The sequence below is a fragment of the Rhinoraja longicauda genome, chromosome 17 (assembly GCF_053455715.1).
Source record: "Rhinoraja longicauda isolate Sanriku21f chromosome 17, sRhiLon1.1, whole genome shotgun sequence".
NCBI lineage: Eukaryota > Metazoa > Chordata > Chondrichthyes > Rajiformes > Arhynchobatidae > Rhinoraja > Rhinoraja longicauda.
In genome coordinates this window covers 7,229,317-7,247,235 of record NC_135969.1, presented here as the reverse complement: position 1 = coordinate 7,247,235, position 17,919 = coordinate 7,229,317, and the positions used below count along the sequence as shown (strand labels likewise).

At 48.1% G+C, this 17,919-nt stretch overlaps 1 protein-coding gene across 2 annotated transcripts in view; it reads left to right on the top strand.

Annotated features, from left to right (window-relative positions):
• Positions 1–986: 986 nt before the first annotated feature.
• poc1a (POC1 centriolar protein A) overlaps positions 987–17,919 on the top strand; it is an 83,179-nt gene continuing 66,246 nt past the window's right edge. For both annotated transcript variants that reach the window (XM_078413796.1, XM_078413795.1), the window contains exons 1-3: positions 987–1,105; positions 5,904–5,988; positions 9,616–9,787. In XM_078413796.1, coding sequence (XP_078269922.1) covers positions 1,091–1,105; positions 5,904–5,988; positions 9,616–9,787 — 272 coding nt within the window. In that variant the 5' untranslated portion in view covers positions 987–1,090. The remainder of the gene's footprint in view (positions 1,106–5,903; positions 5,989–9,615; positions 9,788–17,919) is intronic.

Below are 17,919 nucleotides of genomic sequence, written 5' to 3'. Positions count from 1 at the left end.
CTCTTTATAGTTTAGAGTACCAACGATTCAGCAATTGGAAGAGGTGCATGAAACAAGTCGTACATTCCTTCAAAAGAGCAAGATCTTTCAGCGATTGATGCTGCAATCTGAATCTCACTGGATCCTGACTGTCTCTTCGTCCCTGGATCTAAATCCTGGATATCCTTCTAGGATTTTGTTCACCAGTCTAAAATACCACCGTCCTATCAATGTCTTATGGGGATGGTTTTGAACTGAATCCTTCCAATTTCATAGATAGACACAAAATGCTGGAGTAACTCAGTTGGACAGGCAGCATCTCGAAAGAGAAGGAATGGGTGACGTTTCGGGTCAAGACTCTTCTTCAGATACTGAGGAAGGGTCTCGACCCGAAATATCACCTATTCCTTCTCTCCAGAGATGCTGCCTGACCTGCTGAGTTACTCCAGACTCAGGAACAGCTTCATCCCCAGGGCCATAGCTGCTATGAACCGGTCCTGCTGAGCCGGATGGTCACATCGCACAGTGATCCGGCACAGATCTACTTGCACTTTATTCTGTTTTAAAACTGTTCTAATTTGTTTCATTGGGTTGTTTAAATTAATATTGATTAGCTAATTGATTTATTGCATCGTATGGGAGGCGTATTCCCAATCTCGTTGTACCCCTGTACAATGACAATAAAGATATATTGTATTGTATTGTATTGTAGTTATCTCGCGCAGGTCGGAGTGAGTGGAGTAGTGATTACATTTTGAAGTGGGCCTTTTTGATCAAGTTGTGGAGATAGACATTTTGTGTCTCTCTTCGGTTTAAACCAGCATCTGCAGTTCCTTCCAATGCCCATATTCATCTTTCAAGTAGTTTTGGTTTTGGAGCCTTTATATGGGGATGGTCTTCAGAAATTGGGAGGTGTGCATGTTGTGAATGAATATATTTTTTGTCGGCTGAGCTGTGTGCCTTTAACGGAGGGGTTCGCCCTCCCCTTTTAGCGGAGCGGCGGCGCGTTACGCGGGAGCCGTGCCCGGTCAGGGCGACGGTAACCACGGCAACGCGGCCTAGGGCACAGCGGCGCCATCATCCACACCACCGCTGCCTTAGCGTCAACACCATGACTTCCCTGCTGGTGAGTGCGGCCTTCACCGTGCGCGGGGACCGGTGCCCGTCTCGTCGCTAACCTGTGTCTGACTCTGTTTGCCCGGCTTGGTTGACCCGCGCCCAGCGGCCTCCCACCACCCCCTAACTCCCCAGCCCCCCCCACCCCCTAGCTGCCCCCCACTAGCTGCCCCCCACCCCCTAGCTGCCCCCCACTAGCTGCCCCCCACCCCCTAGCTGCCCCCCCACCCCCTAGCTGCCTCCCCCACCCCCACCCTCACCCCCTAGCTGCCCCCCACCCCCTAGCTGCCCCCCACCCCCTAGCTGCCCCCCACTAGCTGCCCCCCCCACCCCCTAGCTGCCCCCCCCACCCCCTAGCTGCCCCCCCACCCCCCCCACCCCCTAGCTGACCCCCCCACCCCCTAGCTGCCCCCCACTAGCTGCCCCCCCCACCCCCTAGCTGCCCCCCCCACCCCCTAGCTGCCCCCCCCACCCCCTAGCTGCCCCCCACTAGCTGCCCCCCCCACCCCCTAGCTGCCCACCCCCACCCCCTAGCTGCCCCCCACCCCCTAGCTGCCCCCCCACCCCCTAGCTGCCCCCCACTAGCTGCCCCCCACCCCCTAGCTGCTCCCCACCCCCTAGCTGCCCCCCACCCCCTAGCTGCCCCCCACCCCCTAGCTGCCCCCCCCACCCCACCCCCCCCTAGCTGCCCCCCCCACTCTCTAGCTGCTCCCCCACTCTCTAGCTGCCCCCCCACTCTCTAGCTGCCCCCCCACTCTCTAGCTGCCCCCCCCACTCTCTAGCTGCCCCCCCCACCCCCACCCCATAGCTGCCCCCCACCCCCTAGCTGCCCTCCCCCCTTAGCTGCCCTCCCCCCTTAGCTGCCCCCCCACCCCCTAGCTGCCCCCCACCCCCTAGCTGCCCCCCACCCCCTAGCTGCCCCCCCCCCCTAGCTGCCCCCCCCCTAGCTGCCCCCCACCCCCTAGCTGCCCCCCCCACCCCCTAGCTGCCCCCCCCACCCCCTAGCTGCCCCCCCCACCTCCTAGCTCCTGCCCCCCCACCCCCTAGCTGCCCCCCCACCCCCTAGCTGCCCCCCCCACCCCCTAGCTGCCCCCCCCCACCCCCTAGCTGCCCCCCCACCCCCTAGCTCCCACCCCACCCCACCCCATAGCTCCCACCCCACCCCACCCCACCCCCTAGCTGCCCTCCCCCCTTAGCTGCCCCCCCCACCCCCTAGCTGCCCCCCCACCCCCTAGCTGCCCCCCCACCCTACCCCTAGCTGCCCTCCCCACCCCCTAATTCCCCACCTCCGAGCTGCCCCCCCACCCCCGAGCTGCCCCCCCACCCCCGAGCTGCCCCCCCACCCCCGAGCTGCCCCCCCACCCCCGAGCTGCCCCCCCACCCCCGAGCTGCCCCCCCACCCCCGAGCTGCCCCCCCACCCCCGAGCTGCCCCCCCACCCCCGAGCTGCCCCCCCACCCCCGAGCTGCCCCTCCCACCCCCTAGCTGCCCCTCCCACCCCCTAGCTGCCCCTCCCACCCCCTAGCTGCCCCTCCCACCCCCTAGCTGCCCCTCCCACCCCCTAGCTGCCCCTCCCACCCCCTAGCTGCCCCTCCCACCCCCTAGCTGCCCCTCCCACCCCCTAGCTGCCCCTCCCACCCCCTAGCTGCCCCTCCCACCCCCTAGCTGCCCCTCCCACCCCCTAGCTGCCCCTCCCACCCCCTAGCTGCCCCTCCCACCCCCTAGCTGCCCCTCCCACCCCCTAGCTGCCCCCCCCACCCCCTAGCTGCCCCCCCACCCCCTAGCTGCCCCCCCACCCCCTAGCTGCCCCCCCACCCCCTAGCTGCCCCCCCACCCCCTAGCTGCCCCCCCCACCCCCTAGCTGCCCCCCCCACCCCCTAGCTGCCCCCCCCACCCCCTAGCTGCCCCCCCCCCCCCTAGCTGCCCCCCCCCCCACCCCCTAGTTGCCCCCCCCCACCCCCTAGTTGCCCCCCCCACCCCCTAGTTGCCCCCCACCCCCTAGTTGCCCCGTCACCCTGGGCTGGATACCCGGACTTTGCAGGTTGCCCGGACATGCATGGGTACTGGCTCGGTGCAATCTCTTCATATTAACGTGAGCCCATAACAGATCAATATCAGGCCCTGCTCTACATGTGTGCTCCTGTTCACAGATACCTTGTCATTTAACGGACCAGCCTGTGACCCAATATTTTAAACCAGAGTGTAATCTTTTGTGCAAATGCTGGTAGTCCTGCCACAAGGCTGTGCAGTAGTTGTGTTGCTATGAAACCAAGTGTTATGGGGGGAAAACGCATTATTAAAACAATTGTGTCAAGGGGGTTACAGGCAAGAGAGTTTTAGACTCTCAACTAAAGTTACTTTGTGCACGATTTGCAAAAAATAACGTTTTTAAAATAGGTATAAGTTTATTTTTGTTACTGCCAAAGCACTAACGGTTGAGTGATTAAATAAAGTATAATATAACACGTGTCAATAGGTGCAATTCTTGTCAATTTCTGTAGCCACCGGCTATGAAACTGACAGACTGTCCATGATGGTAATGATGTCTGATTACTAGCTGATTTCGCTATTTTAAGAGAAGATGCAAGGAACTACAGATGCTGGTTTACAAAAAAAATGACGGAAAGTATTGGAGTAACTCTGCAGGTCAGGCAGCATCAATGGAGTACGTTCTCACAGATGCTGTCTGACCTGCCGAGTTATTCCAGCATTTCAGCCGCCTTGTTTTTTTAAGATGTCTCGCTTGTGCCCCTCACTGCTCACAAGCAGCTGATTGATGTACAAAATTCCCTGTTCTCTCAAATTGTTGAATGCACTGAAACCTTCCAAATTCAGACTTGTCCTTCATGTATTTTTAGTTTTGAACCTTTTTTTCAAGTCACATTTTTGTCCCCAATGCAATATTGAAATAGTTCCAGTGCTTGTTACTGCTAACACCTTTAGTTGGATTTGCTCATCTTTTCTGTGTCAGTCAACTCCAGTCCTTGTTTGATTCCACTTGTTTGACTCTTTTGGTGGCACCCTTGCCTTTGGGGTTGGAGGCTCATTCAGAGCACAGTACAAAAATCTTGCCTGGCACTTCAATGGTTATTAGAGAGTAATATGTTGTAAGAGGTTTCATGATGAGATGTTAAGCAGAAGTCTGATTCTTGGGTGGATGTACAAAGACCCTTAGCAGTATTGTGACGAAGATCTTGGGAGTTATTCCTGGTGTCCTGTTTATCTCTTAGCAAATCATATCAAAATACAATTTATCTGGTTGTCATTATTTTGGTGTTTGTGGGCATTGGGTCACATTAGATTTGGTATATTGCAACAGTGATATTGCCAGCAGCATTGGTATTTCTAAGGTAGAAATCTGAGGCTATGACCTCTAGTCCTAGACTCTCGCACTAGTGGAAACATCCTCTCCACATCCAATAAGCGCCCGTGTCTTTTTTACCTTAGAATAATCCAGTATCCCCTGATTCCCTTCAATATCCAAAAATGATTCAGTCCCCGTCTTGAATCTCCTCAGTGCCTGAGCTTAGAGAGAGAATCAGCTGCCTTCGAGAGATAATTCAGATGATTCACCATCCTCTGGGCGAAGAACTTTCTCCTTGTTTCAGTTCTAAATGACCAAATCTTTATTTTTAGACAGTAATGGTTGTTCTAGATGCCTTCGCTAGGGAATCATCATTCCTACGTCTACTCTGTCATGCCCCTAATGAATTAGTGTGTTTTAATGAGATCTCCAGAATCATGAGACTGGCCCATTCTGTTTTATCTCTTCTTTTGGGACCAGCACAAGTTTCGAGGAATCAATCAATCTAATGAATTTTTGTTGCATTCCAGCTATTGGAAGTAGATCATTCCTTACATAGAGAGATTGCAATATTTGACTTTCAATCTCAACAGGGCTCTATGCAATAAAGACCAATACTATTTGCCTTCTCTTTGATAGCTTTTCCTGCATATTACCTTTCAGTTACTCATGTGAAAGGACACCCAATTTAACTTTTCTATATATTCTATCAAAGTGGATGTCCCCATAATGTTCCACATTATATAGCTGCCTAGACTGTGTGCATCTCCTTGCCGGACAACAGAAATCACCTCTGATCATCTTCCTCTGGGGAGGAGATTTGTTCTTTTTAAGTATAGATCCTCCCAGGGTTGTATTAGGATGTCGAGAACCATCCACAACCCAAAGTTTCATTTAGTTGGAAATGCTGCCATTGCCAAAGTTGAACTGGTAGGTTTAGCTGCAGTTTAGTACAGATTTTAATTTTAAATCTTAGTTAGAAATAGTTAATTTGTACAGAACTGTGCTACAGATTAAAAAATATACTGGACCCCAAGAGTTGCCAAACCAAAGAACACCAGACTAGAGAATTTTCAACCTACAATCATTTTCCTGATATTAAATTTGTTCATTGGCTGGGTAGTCTGAGAATGTCCTGGACTGTAACAGTGGAGTTATAGTTTCCCTCAGCTAAGCTCAGCTCATACTCCAGTGCTTTCTGACTCTCAATTTCCCTGTCAAACTATACCCCCCCACCCAAACCCATCCCACCCTCAACTCCCCCTCGTAGCCAGAGAACTGTCAGTGACCATCAGACGTTCCATTGCAACTCTGTGATTGTAGGTTAGCAGAACAAAAATGCTGCAAGGTTTCCTTGCAAGCTGATCAATGTTTTAAAAAATGAACAATTGTCTTTTATGGAACAGTATTTTACACAGAGATATGACATGCACTATTATTTAAAATGTTGCATACTGTGATTAAGATTTGTACAATCACATTTAGTCTAACTTTTGTTTTTACAGGAGGATCCATCGTTGGAACAGCATTTTAAAGGCCATCGTGACACCATCACAAGTATTGACTTTAATGCTAACATGAAGCAATTGGGTATGTTTCACTTCTTGATCAAGCTCTGTTAATAACGTTTAGGGAGAGGCATAAGTTAAGGGGGAGGTTGTCAGATAAATCAGAAGATGTATCCCCAAGACATTGTGCTGCAAGAGCACAATAAGCCACTTATTCTGATATTAAACAAAATGGTGCTCCTCAAGATCTTTTTCCCACTATAATCTGAGATCAATCAACATCTCTATCTATCACCTACAATCATAACATCCAATTTTATGTTGGGTATCATGAACTTGACTTGCTGTTGCTCTAGATGGTGAAAGTGACTACAGCATTAAGAATACACCGTGCTGGCAGTGCAACGACGCAGCAGGTAGAGCTGCTGCCTCATACTGTCAAGGACTTAGCATTGATTCTGCTCTTGGGTGTTATCTGTGTGAAGTTTGCATGTTCTCCCTGTGACTACGTGGCATTCCACGTGGTGCTCTGGTGACCCCTGGGATTACAGGTTAATTGGCTGCTACAGAAAATTTTGTAGGGAGTAGATGAGAAAGTGGGTTGACATGGAACTAGTGCGAACTGGTGATCAATGGTTGGTATGGACTCAGTGGGCTGAAGGGCTGTATCTCTAAAGTTAACTAATACAAATGTTGGGATTGGTCACAGAGTAAGTTGGTCACAAAGTAAATGACTTGTTAGCTCTACCTCTCTTGTGCTTTCTATGCATGATCTCTAGTCACATGAACATTATTCCATTACTCAATGACATTAGGAAAAGTTCTGCTTAACTTTTCCTTCTCTAAGCCAAGAAAGGAAGTTCTGGAACAAATGCCTGTCAATACCACATGCTTTTACAGGTCCAGTAGAATATAACCAATTACAATGGATGAATACAGACAGTTAACTTATGAAAAAAAGAATTGGCAATCATTTGTATGTCTCCTTGCAGAAAAGGAAGCTATTTGATTCATCAAGTCTATGTCAAATCTCAGAAATAGTGTCAATCCCATTATCTCACTTATTTCCCCCCAAATAATTCTTATTCACATGCCCATTAATGCCCACTGATTCTCTTAACGTCCACTTGCACTAAGGCAATTTAGCTATTAATATAAGAATCAACAGGCTTTTGGAATTGGAAAGGGAGAACCCAGATGATCACAAGGACAATCTGCCAAGTCCATGCAGTTGTAAGCAGAGGTCAGAATTGAACCCGGTTTGTTGAAGCTGTGAGACAGCGGCGCTTCCAGCAGTACCCGTGTACTGCCAAGTGCATACTTCAACGTGTACTAATGTGCCCAAGTCTATGGCTAACTGTTTTGATTTGCTTGGTGAGCTACAAGGAAGGTTATCATAATTGCACCTAATCCTGTTGCTTACAAATGTCAGCACAACAGACATTGCTGCTGAATTGGAATTGGAAATGAAAACCTAGCTGACTAGCACAGAATCGTATGTTTGCATAAATTTACATAACTTTTAATGTAAAAGGTCTTTTCACGAGAAGCAATCAGTATTAGTATTTCCCACAGTGCAGAAATGCCATTATCTGCGTCTTGGTGGATTTGGCTGGCTATCGAACAATGTCATCTGTAGACACCAAATATCTATACAGGCACTCCATGACTTGCATAAGGGTTACGTTCCGTGAACCCTTGCGTAAGTCAGACATTACGTAAGTCGGAATCACTGACTCTCGCCGTGGAGGCTCTAACTGCAGCCTTCTAGGTCAGCACTGCCGCCATTGCCAGCTTGAGCTCCATTGCGCCTTTGGGACACTTTCTGTGGTGGGACACTTTCTGTGGTGGGACACTTTCTGTGGTGGGACACTTTCTGTGGTGGGACACTTTCTGTGGTGGGACACTTTCTGTGGTGGGCAGCCTTCTGGGTAAGCACTGCTGCCATATTTCCAGTGCAAATGAGTGATTGTACAGTGTTGTGGAAATTATAAAATGTCTTGATTGCACTCGGGACTGAATACAGAATTGTTTGGGTAAGTCGCCTATTGCGTAAGTCGGGGAGTGTCTGTGCATATCTTGACTGGATGTAGAGAGCTGATTTTGCTGGACCACATTCTCAAATTGGATGGCAAGGTCCAGATAGTACAAGGCCTTGGGTAGCGTGGTGCAGTAGTTCATTCCCTGAAATCCTGTGACAGGCTTTAACATAAGACCAAACTTGCTGTTTAGAACAAACTTGCTGTGGAAATTTGTCATATCTCAAACCTGCTGTCAATTCTAATGGCTTTTTAAAAACTACTGTTTCTAAAATAAATAATTACAACTATAAAAGTTATTGTGATAACCTTATTTAATCTCCTAAATGTATGCCCTATGATTCCCATCGAAGTCAATAAGGACTTGTAACCTGTGCCAAGTCTGATCTTTGTGCAGCATCTTGGAGATGATTGTGTTTTTTCCCTTGCAGGTTAATGCTAAAGGAAACTAGAAAGATGGACATTATAGCTGTATTCCATTTGAATTCAATAATGGAGTGCAGCGAAAACTAGTGCTGTCACTCAGCCAATCGCAGACACATGGTACATGTGTGGCCCATTGTGTGTTTAGTATTTTGGAAGTCCTGAAACAGAAATGGTGTTATGAAAGTGCTAATCTTTTTCTTGTTAAAGGCGTAGACAATTTCAGGTTCAGACTAATCATTCTTAAGAGGAGAAGGGAAGGTTCATGAGAAGGTGGTTCAGAATTGAAAGTGTTGATTGAGCCATGGCCAATTATCAGCCTTTAAGCATTTAAAAAAAGATATATAGGATAGAGCAACATTGGTCATCTGTCACAGCCAATTTTTTGTGTTTTATAATTGGCAATTAAGTTCAGCATAATCATATTTTGCCACAGGGTGGCACCATCATCTATTTTATCCACATTAATAATGCAGTCAGATAGTTGCCTTTTTAAATGTTTGTTTTGATGTTTGCTTTGTTCATTTAATGTTGATTATTTTCTCCAAGACCACTCTAAATATCAGGAAAACTCAAGATTCCCTCTTGAATCCCCAGAGCACCAGTGAGGGTTCCATTGGTTTCAAACCTCCTGAACCTTCATGCAGTCTTGCTCTGTTGTGTGTCCAGTGATTCCCGAAAGTAGTTTGCACGCAATTGTTGGAGGAGGTTTGGTTGGAGCATCTTTATACTTAGAGTGTGATTTAGAGTGATATATGGCTCGTATGCTGGCAGGTAGGACTAGTGTAGCTGGGACATGTTGGCCAGTGTTGGAAAGTTGGGCCGAAGGGCCTGTTCCAACGCTGTATCACTCTATGACTCTATGACTCGGAGGGTGTATAATAACTGTATATAGACTCAATGCCAATGGAGGAAAGGTTGAGGGAAAGGATGCCTGACACTAGTACTTTTGCAAGGAGTCTTTGGGTAGCTCGTGTTGAAATGGGCAAGGGGATTGCCTTCAAAAAAACAAAATGCCATTGGTTTAATTGCAGCTTCTTTCAATAGGGTGCAGGATAATTGTATATTCATAGAAATCACTGTTCCAAAGATATTGCTGTTTGGTTCTGGTATTTTTATTAATTTTAGGTAGGAAAGTTTATAAGAAAATTGTGCCAATTATTGGAAAATGTAAATTTAAATTTTTTAAAAATTTAATTGTTATTAATAATTAATAGTTAAAATATAATGGGTATTTTCTTTTACAGCAACAGGATCCATGGATTCATGTGTCATGGTCTGGAATTTGAAACCACAGATGAGAGCTTATCGATTTGTTGGTCACAAAGATGCAGTTCTCTCAATCCAGTTCTCTCCCTCTGGTCATTTACTGGCTTCTGCTTCACGAGATAAAACAGTTCGCCTCTGGGTTCCCAGTGTGTAAGGAAATATTTTTTTTATTAATACATTTTACTGCTCTTGATCTGTGGATTTTGTTTCAGATGGGTTCCTATTTTTACTGTACCTAAGTTTATGTAAGTATGTTCCTTGGTAGAGAATTCTCATAATACCTTTCATACATTCGTATGATAACAGTATAACATTTCCATCCACTGTCTCATTGACACAGGCTGGGATTTCCCCTTTTCCCTCCTCAGCACCCCCCTGTTCTGTTCTGTTCAAAAGACCATCATTTTCTCAGATGCATCTTTCAAACTTGAGCCTTTTGCTCCTGGTAGCATCTTGGTAATTCTTTTCTGTAATCACTTTATAATTTCTTCTTTCCCAAAGGGCTTCCAAGCTGGACAAAATATGTTATTGGGGCCATAAATCTTAGCAGCATGTCTTTGTTTCAGCTTTTTTTTAAAGTGAGTTTTTGTTTCTTAAACCATTTCCCCCCTCTTTCTGTGCATCTGAAGCTCTGTTTGATTTTAAGTTTTATTTTAAAAGTTTTTTTATATCCTCTTCTGAGTAGTAATTTTGCATGATTGTAATGGATCAGTCCAATAAATGTCTGGTGTGAAGTGGATCACTGTAGTGCCAGGGTGAAATTTATGATGAGAGCTAAGTGAAATGAAATTAAAAAAATTATGATGCCTTGAATATTGTAAAAATGACAATGTTTTAGAGGTAGGAATTTGTGTGAACGTGAGAATTTGTTTTCCTCTTCTTGGAAGGGATGATTTTTGAGAGATCATGTAAAGTTTGGAGTTAAAAGTTTATTGGCTGAAGTCTCATGCACTGCAACAGTAGTCGATGTCGACCCTGCCACTATTGCCCGGCTAGAGAATCAGATCAACATGAATGACACCATTGCGTAAAAGTTAAGAACAACGCAATTGATCATAACTGCCCACGGAGCAGAAAACGACTGCAAGTGCTGGAGAAACACAGCAGGTCGCTTGGCATCTGTGGGCAGGCGACGTTTTGGGTCGGGACCCTTCTTTGGACTGATTGGACAAGGGGGGTGCGGGTGAAAACTGAATAAGAGAGATGGGACAAAGGTTGGTGAGTGATAGGTGTGGAAGGGCAGTAATTGGCAGGTGGGTGACAAAGGCTAGATACGAAAAGGAGTGCAGTGAAACGTTAAACTGGAGGTAAGGATTTGGATGGACGTGATTGGGGAGGGGAAAAAGTAGGATGAAAGAGAAATGGAAAATGGAGATGGGAGATGAACACTGGGGTAACCTACACTCTCCATCTCTCTTTCCCTTACTGCTGCTTCCCCCCCCCCCCCCCCCCCCATATCCCAACGTACTCGCACATTTCTTCCCTGAGAATTGTGGAGATCGTGATCATTGAAAGTATTTAGAGTGCAGCTAGATACATTTTTTAAAGATTGGGAAATGGGGGTTGTGTAGCACAGAAGAGAAGTTGAGGGCTGAAGCCAAATTGTCCATGGTCAATATTGGGTGATGGGTCAGTTGACCCTCTGCTGTTTCCGTGTGTGTTCTTCATGGATGTGTCTACGCAGGGCATTGATGATATGGGACCGCCGTGAGGGGGGGGGGGGGAGAAGAACAATGGAGGACCCAGCGTGAGGGGACTGCCGTGAGGGAGGTGGGGGGAGAACAATGGACAATAGGAGGGGGAACAAAGGACAATGGGGACCCGGATTGGGGGTACTGCTGTTGGGGGGGGGGGGGGGACACGACAAAAGGAGGAGCCGCCGTGCTTTGTAACTTTAGTAGCGCTGTAGGTGGCCGCTATTTGTATACATTGGGTATGCAAGCAAAGAATTTCACTGTGCCTAGTCACATGTGACAATAAAGTATTCGTATTCCTATATGTACCTTGCTGATGGGCACTTGGAGGGAGAAGGTTAAAGAAGCGGATGATTATTACAAGATGTCAGATCTGCACAAGTTGTTGCTTCTCACAAAGGCTGAGTTCCAGTTGGTAAACCAGAAGAGGCTACAGATTAAGGGCGGCACAGTGGTGCAGCTGGTAGAGCTGCTGCCTCACAATGCCAGAATCCCAGGTTTGATCCTGACCTTGGGTGTATGTGCGGAATTTGCACTTTCTCCCTGTGATTGCGTGCTTTTCCTCCGGTTTCCTTCCACATCCCAAAGATGTGCAGGTTTTAGGTTAATTGGCCTCGATAGAATTGCTCCCGGTGTCTTAGAAGTCAGTGAGAAAGTAGGATAACATAAATTAGATCTAATGTGAATGGGTGATCTGTGGTCATCATGGACTTGGTAGGCTGAAGGGCCTGTTTCCACACTGTACCTCTAAAACTAAAACTTTGGGTCGCCTTGAGAGGGTTTGAGCAAGGGACATAATCGGGGAACTGCATGGTTTGCAGATAGAATAGACGCGGTGATATGTTGCTGTAGGGACAAAATAAAAATCATGAAAGGAATAAGAAGGAAGAGGAAAAAAAGTGGGGTTAAGATATGGCATGGGTTGACTGGCAGGGAACTATTTTAATAAAATGCCGCTGAAATATGTGTTAATAAGCCAACAAAATGCAGAAAAATTGGAAATAAGTGGCCTCTTCTAATTTGTACAAACCTGTACTTTGTGGCGATATTTTTCCATCACCGGAATATGATCAGTGTAGTTTAAAGTTGTCCATCTGGAAATTATGTATTATCCTGTAGACTATTTGCAGCTGCAGTGGTGTTTGTATCCCAAATCCAACCATTAGCCTCCGTTTTGCTGAACATTTGTGCTTGGTCCACCTTGGCCTACAAGATCTCCCGGTTGCTAACCATTTTAGCCTCCCATTCCATTCCCACAGTGACCTTTCCGTCCTGGGCCTCCTCCATTGCCAGAGTGAGACCACATGCAAACCGTAGGAACAGCACGTCTTGGATAGCTTGCAACCCATATCCAAGCTTGGTCCATATCCCTCCAAACCTGTCCTTTCCATGTACCTGTCTAACTGTTTCTTAAACGATGGGGGTACTTCCCACCCCCTGCTCCTACAGTCCTCTTTTAGATTTAACAATTCGTAACTCTTTAGTCCTGTCTCAAACCTTCTGCTTTTATCTTTGGCCTTTGTTCCAACCACCTTCCTCTAAAACCTCCCTCACCTGTGTCCATTTATTACCTGCGACGTTTTGTTCTTCCTCTTCTAGCTTTCCTCAACCCTACCCCCCACCCGCCCCCACAAATCCATCTGAGGAAGGGTTCCGACACAAAATGTCGCCTATCCACGTCCTCCAGAAATGCTGCCTGAGTCGCTGAATTACTCCAGCACGATGTAAACCAGCATCTGCAGGTCCTGGTTTCTACATTCCTACATCACACAGTAAAGCCATTCTTACCTCGAGTGTTATTTTGGCACTTGCTTTTTTCCAAAATGAAAATAAGCTATTGATGGCCGAGTAACATGGGGGGTTTGTCACTTGATTCTGCAGTCAGCTGTTAATTCATAGAAGTTCATTTAGCATAGCTCCCGTATTTTGATTTTGTTTGTTATTTTAAAGTCCTGAACGTATTATTAACTTTCGCACCAACGCAATAATTAGGGTTGCAGTGAGTGCATTATTTTCTCGGGTACAATTCTTGAAATGAGATACTAAACTAAGTTTTGTTTAACTATTAAAGATCATGTTGCACTTTTTGAAGGGTGGGGAGAGGGGCAGACTTTTATGTTGGACATCTTTATAACACAGAACAGTGCAGCGCAGAAACAGGCCCTTCAGCTCACAATGTCCATGCAGAACATGTTGCCAAAACTAATCTGCTCTGTCTGCACGTGATCCATAACCCTCCATTCTCTGCGCATCCATGTTCCTATCTAAAAGCTTGTAGAGGTCCACGTGTTGTGTAAACACTCCGTTTTTAATTAACCGATACAGCCCCGTCGCTCACGCATGCATCCCCGACTTCAAATTCTACCCGCTCGCATGCGAAGGCCCAGACCCTGTGATAGGTCGGCCCACATCACGCCTGTCAACGCAAGAGTTCGAGCCCAACAAACAACGGTTTGAAACCAAAATGACTCAGCCCGACACATGACCCCCCCAGAACCAGAGTAATGGAGGCGGTTAGGTTGACGAGTGAGGCGGCCTGATCTCGTGTACATGTCTCCTGCGTTCGGGGTCGCAGCTGGCAGAGATGAGGGCAGGTGCGGTCGTGACGGTGGATGCCCTCTGCGGAGGGGGTTGTTCCACCTGCACTGTTTGATCAATGTCCAAGTGTGCCGGCTAAAGATGGTCCACGGAGACAGTCTTGTGCCTTCCGCCCAGTTGATGGCGGAAGTCGTGGTGCCGTGTTGCAGTACCTTGAAGGGTCCCTTGTAAAGCCTTTGCAGTGGCGTACGGTAGGAATCGCAGCAAAGGAAAACGTACTGGCAGTCGTGGACGGTGGGTGAGATGTACGTGGTAGCGAGTCCATGGCGGGACGTTGGGACAGGAGAGAGCGTGCCCACCTTCTCAAGGAGGTGTGTCAGCGTGGTCGTGGGCAGTTTCTGATGTCCACATGCCGCCGGGATGAAGTCCCCTGGGACACATCGCAAAGGAGCGTGGAGTCAGCGGGCCCGAATTGCACATCCTCCAACACAGGCCTGAGATGGCGGTGCGGTAGGCGAGCATCTCCTCATCCTCTCGCTGGGCGGCCGCCACGACCGTGTAGTCGACACTTGGGGCCAAAGTGTGGATGGCATTGATGGCGGTGCGGGACAAAGCATCTGCCACACGGTTGCTCTTGCCTGCGATGTGCTGGACGCAAGTCGTGTACTGTGAGATGTATGCCAAGTGACGCTGTTGCCGGGATGACCAGGGATCAGACACTTTGGCAAAGGCAAACGTGAGCGGTTTGTGGTCGGTGAAAGCTGTGAAATCCCTGCCCTTGAGCAAGTCGCGGAATTGCCGGATGGCCAGGTAGAATGTGAGGAGCTCCCGGTCGAAAGCGCTGTATTTCTGCTCGGGGGGGTCTCGGGTGACGACTGAAAAAAACGAGGGGCTGCCAGCTTCCATTGATCAGTTGTTCCAGCACTCTGCCCACCGCTGTGCTAGATGCATCAACCGTGAGAGCTGTTGGCGCGTTGGCCCACAGATGTACCAGCATCATCGCCTTTGCCTGCACCTCTTTGGCATTGTTGAACGCGAACGTGGTTGTGTCGTTCCAAACGAGCTCTTTCGGCTTGTTGGCCAGGGCCTTGAACAGCGGTTGCATGATTCTGGCGGCTGCTGACACGAAGCGGTGATGGAAGTTGACCATGCCGACAACTATTGGAATCCCTTCACCGAAAAGGGTTTGGGAAACTTGATAATGGCCTTATCCTTGGTCGGGAGCGGGACCGCACCGTGCTGGTTGATGTGGTGGCCGAGGAAGCTGATGGAACGGAGGCCAAACTGACACTTGGCAAGGTTGATGGCCAGGCCCTGCTCATTGAGCATAGGAACTCAGAGCCCAGACGGGGTGATGAGAGCCGTCTTGGGGATGTCGTCCGGGTGGATTGGAATCTGATGGTAACCATGTACCAGGTCGATTTTGGAAAAAACCTTGGCACCGTCCAGATTGGCCGTGAAGTCCTGGATGTGAGGGACAGGGTACCAGTCGGCCATTGTGACGTCATTGAGTCGGCGGTAGTCCCCACAGGGTCTCCAGCCCCCAGACGCTTTGGGGACCATGTGAAGCGGGGATGCCCACGGGCTGTCTGAACCGCTCACTATGTCCATTTCCCCCTGTGGTGTTATGATGTCAAGGAAACCGGCCAAGATCCTGGCGTACTTGTTATCAGAGAAGGCCACCTAGCCGAGATGTGGCGCAGTCAATTCGGCATGGTGCAAGGCGATCGACTCGGTCGTCTCAGAATTAACATCCCTTCACGTCGACCAGCGGGGAGTGCGCCCGGAGGACATCGGCGTCCAGCAGCGGTTGTCGTCTTGATGTTGCTGCCGTTGGCGGCGGCCAGAGAATGGCCCTCATTCCGGAATGAGAGTCAGCACCCAATGGGGGCAAAACACTAACCTCTGCTTGCGTGTCCACGAGAAAACGCCTCCCCAAATGACGATCCCAGGTGATGGTGGCGCCACTCTGCTGTTTTGCCTGCCACAGCATGTCCGCACAGGCCGTCGGGGGTCGGTGAAATCGTCGTCCACAAGGAGCAGGCGCATGTCCTCAGGCATCTGCTCAAGGAAAACCTGTTCAAACAGGAGGCAGGACTTGTGTCCGTCCATCAAGGCGAGCATTTCATCCATAAGCACAGACGGCTTGGGGTCGCCTAGGCCATCCATGTGCAGGAGTCTGGCTGCCATGTTGTGGCGGCTGAGACCAAAAGTGCGCATGGGGAGCGTTTTGAGGCCCTCGTACTTGCCATTGGCTGGTGGGTGGCGAAGGTAATCGATTATGCGCCCGGCGGTGTCCTGGTCCAGTGCACTGAGATCATAGTAGTATTTGGTGGCATTGGCGGTGATCTGGCGGATGTGGAACAGGGCTTCAGCCTATTGAAACCACACGTGGGGCTGTGATGTCCAGAAAGCGGGCAGTTTGATCAAAACTGCGTTCTGCTGGTCTGTGTTGCAGACATGATACAATCCAAAATAGGCCGTTTTGGATCGTCAGGGTCACCACTGTAGAGGTCCATGCATTGTGTAAACACTCCGTTTTAAATTAACCAATACTACCCCATCGCTCACATGCGCATCCCCGAGTTCAAATTCTAACCGCCCACACACAAATTCTAACCCGCCCCCAGGACCCCCTGGTCGGCCCAGATCACGCCAGTCCACGTGAGAGTTCAATCCTGACAAGGGAAGGTTGGGAACCAAAATGATTCAGCCCGCCACTAGCTCCTTAAATGCCACCATAGTATCTTCTGAGGCCAGCCCTACCAGTACGTTCCAAGCACCCACCACTCTCTGTGTAAAGAATCGCTACATTTCCAACTTGGTGGGGGAAGTAGGTGGTATAATTTTGTCATCCTCCTTTAGCATTGTTCTCTATGGTGGTGGAGGTCACAGCCCCTTAAATACCACAATAGTATCTTCCTTCGCCATCCCTGTCAGCACATTCCAAGGACTCGCTGCTTTCTGTGTAAAGAACTTGTTGCGCACAGCTCATTTAAATTTTGCCCCTGTCATCTTAAAGTATGCCTAGGTATGCAAAACAAAGCACCTCACTGTGGCCAGTCGCATGTGACAATAAAAGTATCTAATCTAATGTACTTTGACATTTCTGCCCTGGTAAAAAGGTTCTGACTGTCTATCCTTTCTATACCTCTCAGAATTTTTATATAGTTCTATCACGTTGCCCCTCAAACTTTAACGTTCAAGAGAAAATGATCCTAATTTGTCCAACTTTTCTTTATAGTTAACATCCTCTAAGAACTTCTTCTGCACCCTATCAAAACCTCCACATTCTTTCTGTAAAGGGCTGCCTAGCACTGCACATCCAAAGCAAATTTTATCTGTTTCATTGCATCATTTTTTTCAGTTCAAATGATTATCACATTTGTGCAACTGTTACTGTAGCCTAATAATTTATAATATTTTTAGCACAATATATGGCATTACTAACATAAATATTTATTTGTATATATAGCATCTCGCTTTTTTTTCTTATTTCAAAACCGTCACTAGATGGTGCTGTTGCCACTGCTCTATTGAAAATGGAAAGGTTAGACCATTTAAACTCAGTCCCATGGGCAAAACGTGCAGTATAGTAGCTGTTCTATATTGTACTCTTTTTTTTTTCTCATTCTGTTTCATTGAAGCCAAAATTTCCAATTTTGGAAATGGAGTGGAATGCTAATTTCTGATTTGGGGTGCGAGCATTGCTGGCAAGAGCTTCATTTATTGCTCTTCTGAAGGTAGTGGTGAGCCACTTTGAGGCATGTTTTCTGGTGAAAGTACTCCTATAATGTTGCTGGTTAGTGAGTTCTGGGATATCGATCCAGCAGCAATGAAAGAACAGCATTAAATTTCCAAGTCAGACTAGTGTGTGACTTGGTGGGGAACCTGTAGGTGGTGTCTTTCTCATCATCCTGTTCTCATCTTGTCATTATCCTATATATACTCATAGATTTTATACCCTCGTTGGGTGTCTCCACCGCCCCCGGAAAACACTCTTCCACTGCAAAAAAACAGCCTCATAGCTGAAATGCTCCACACCAGGCA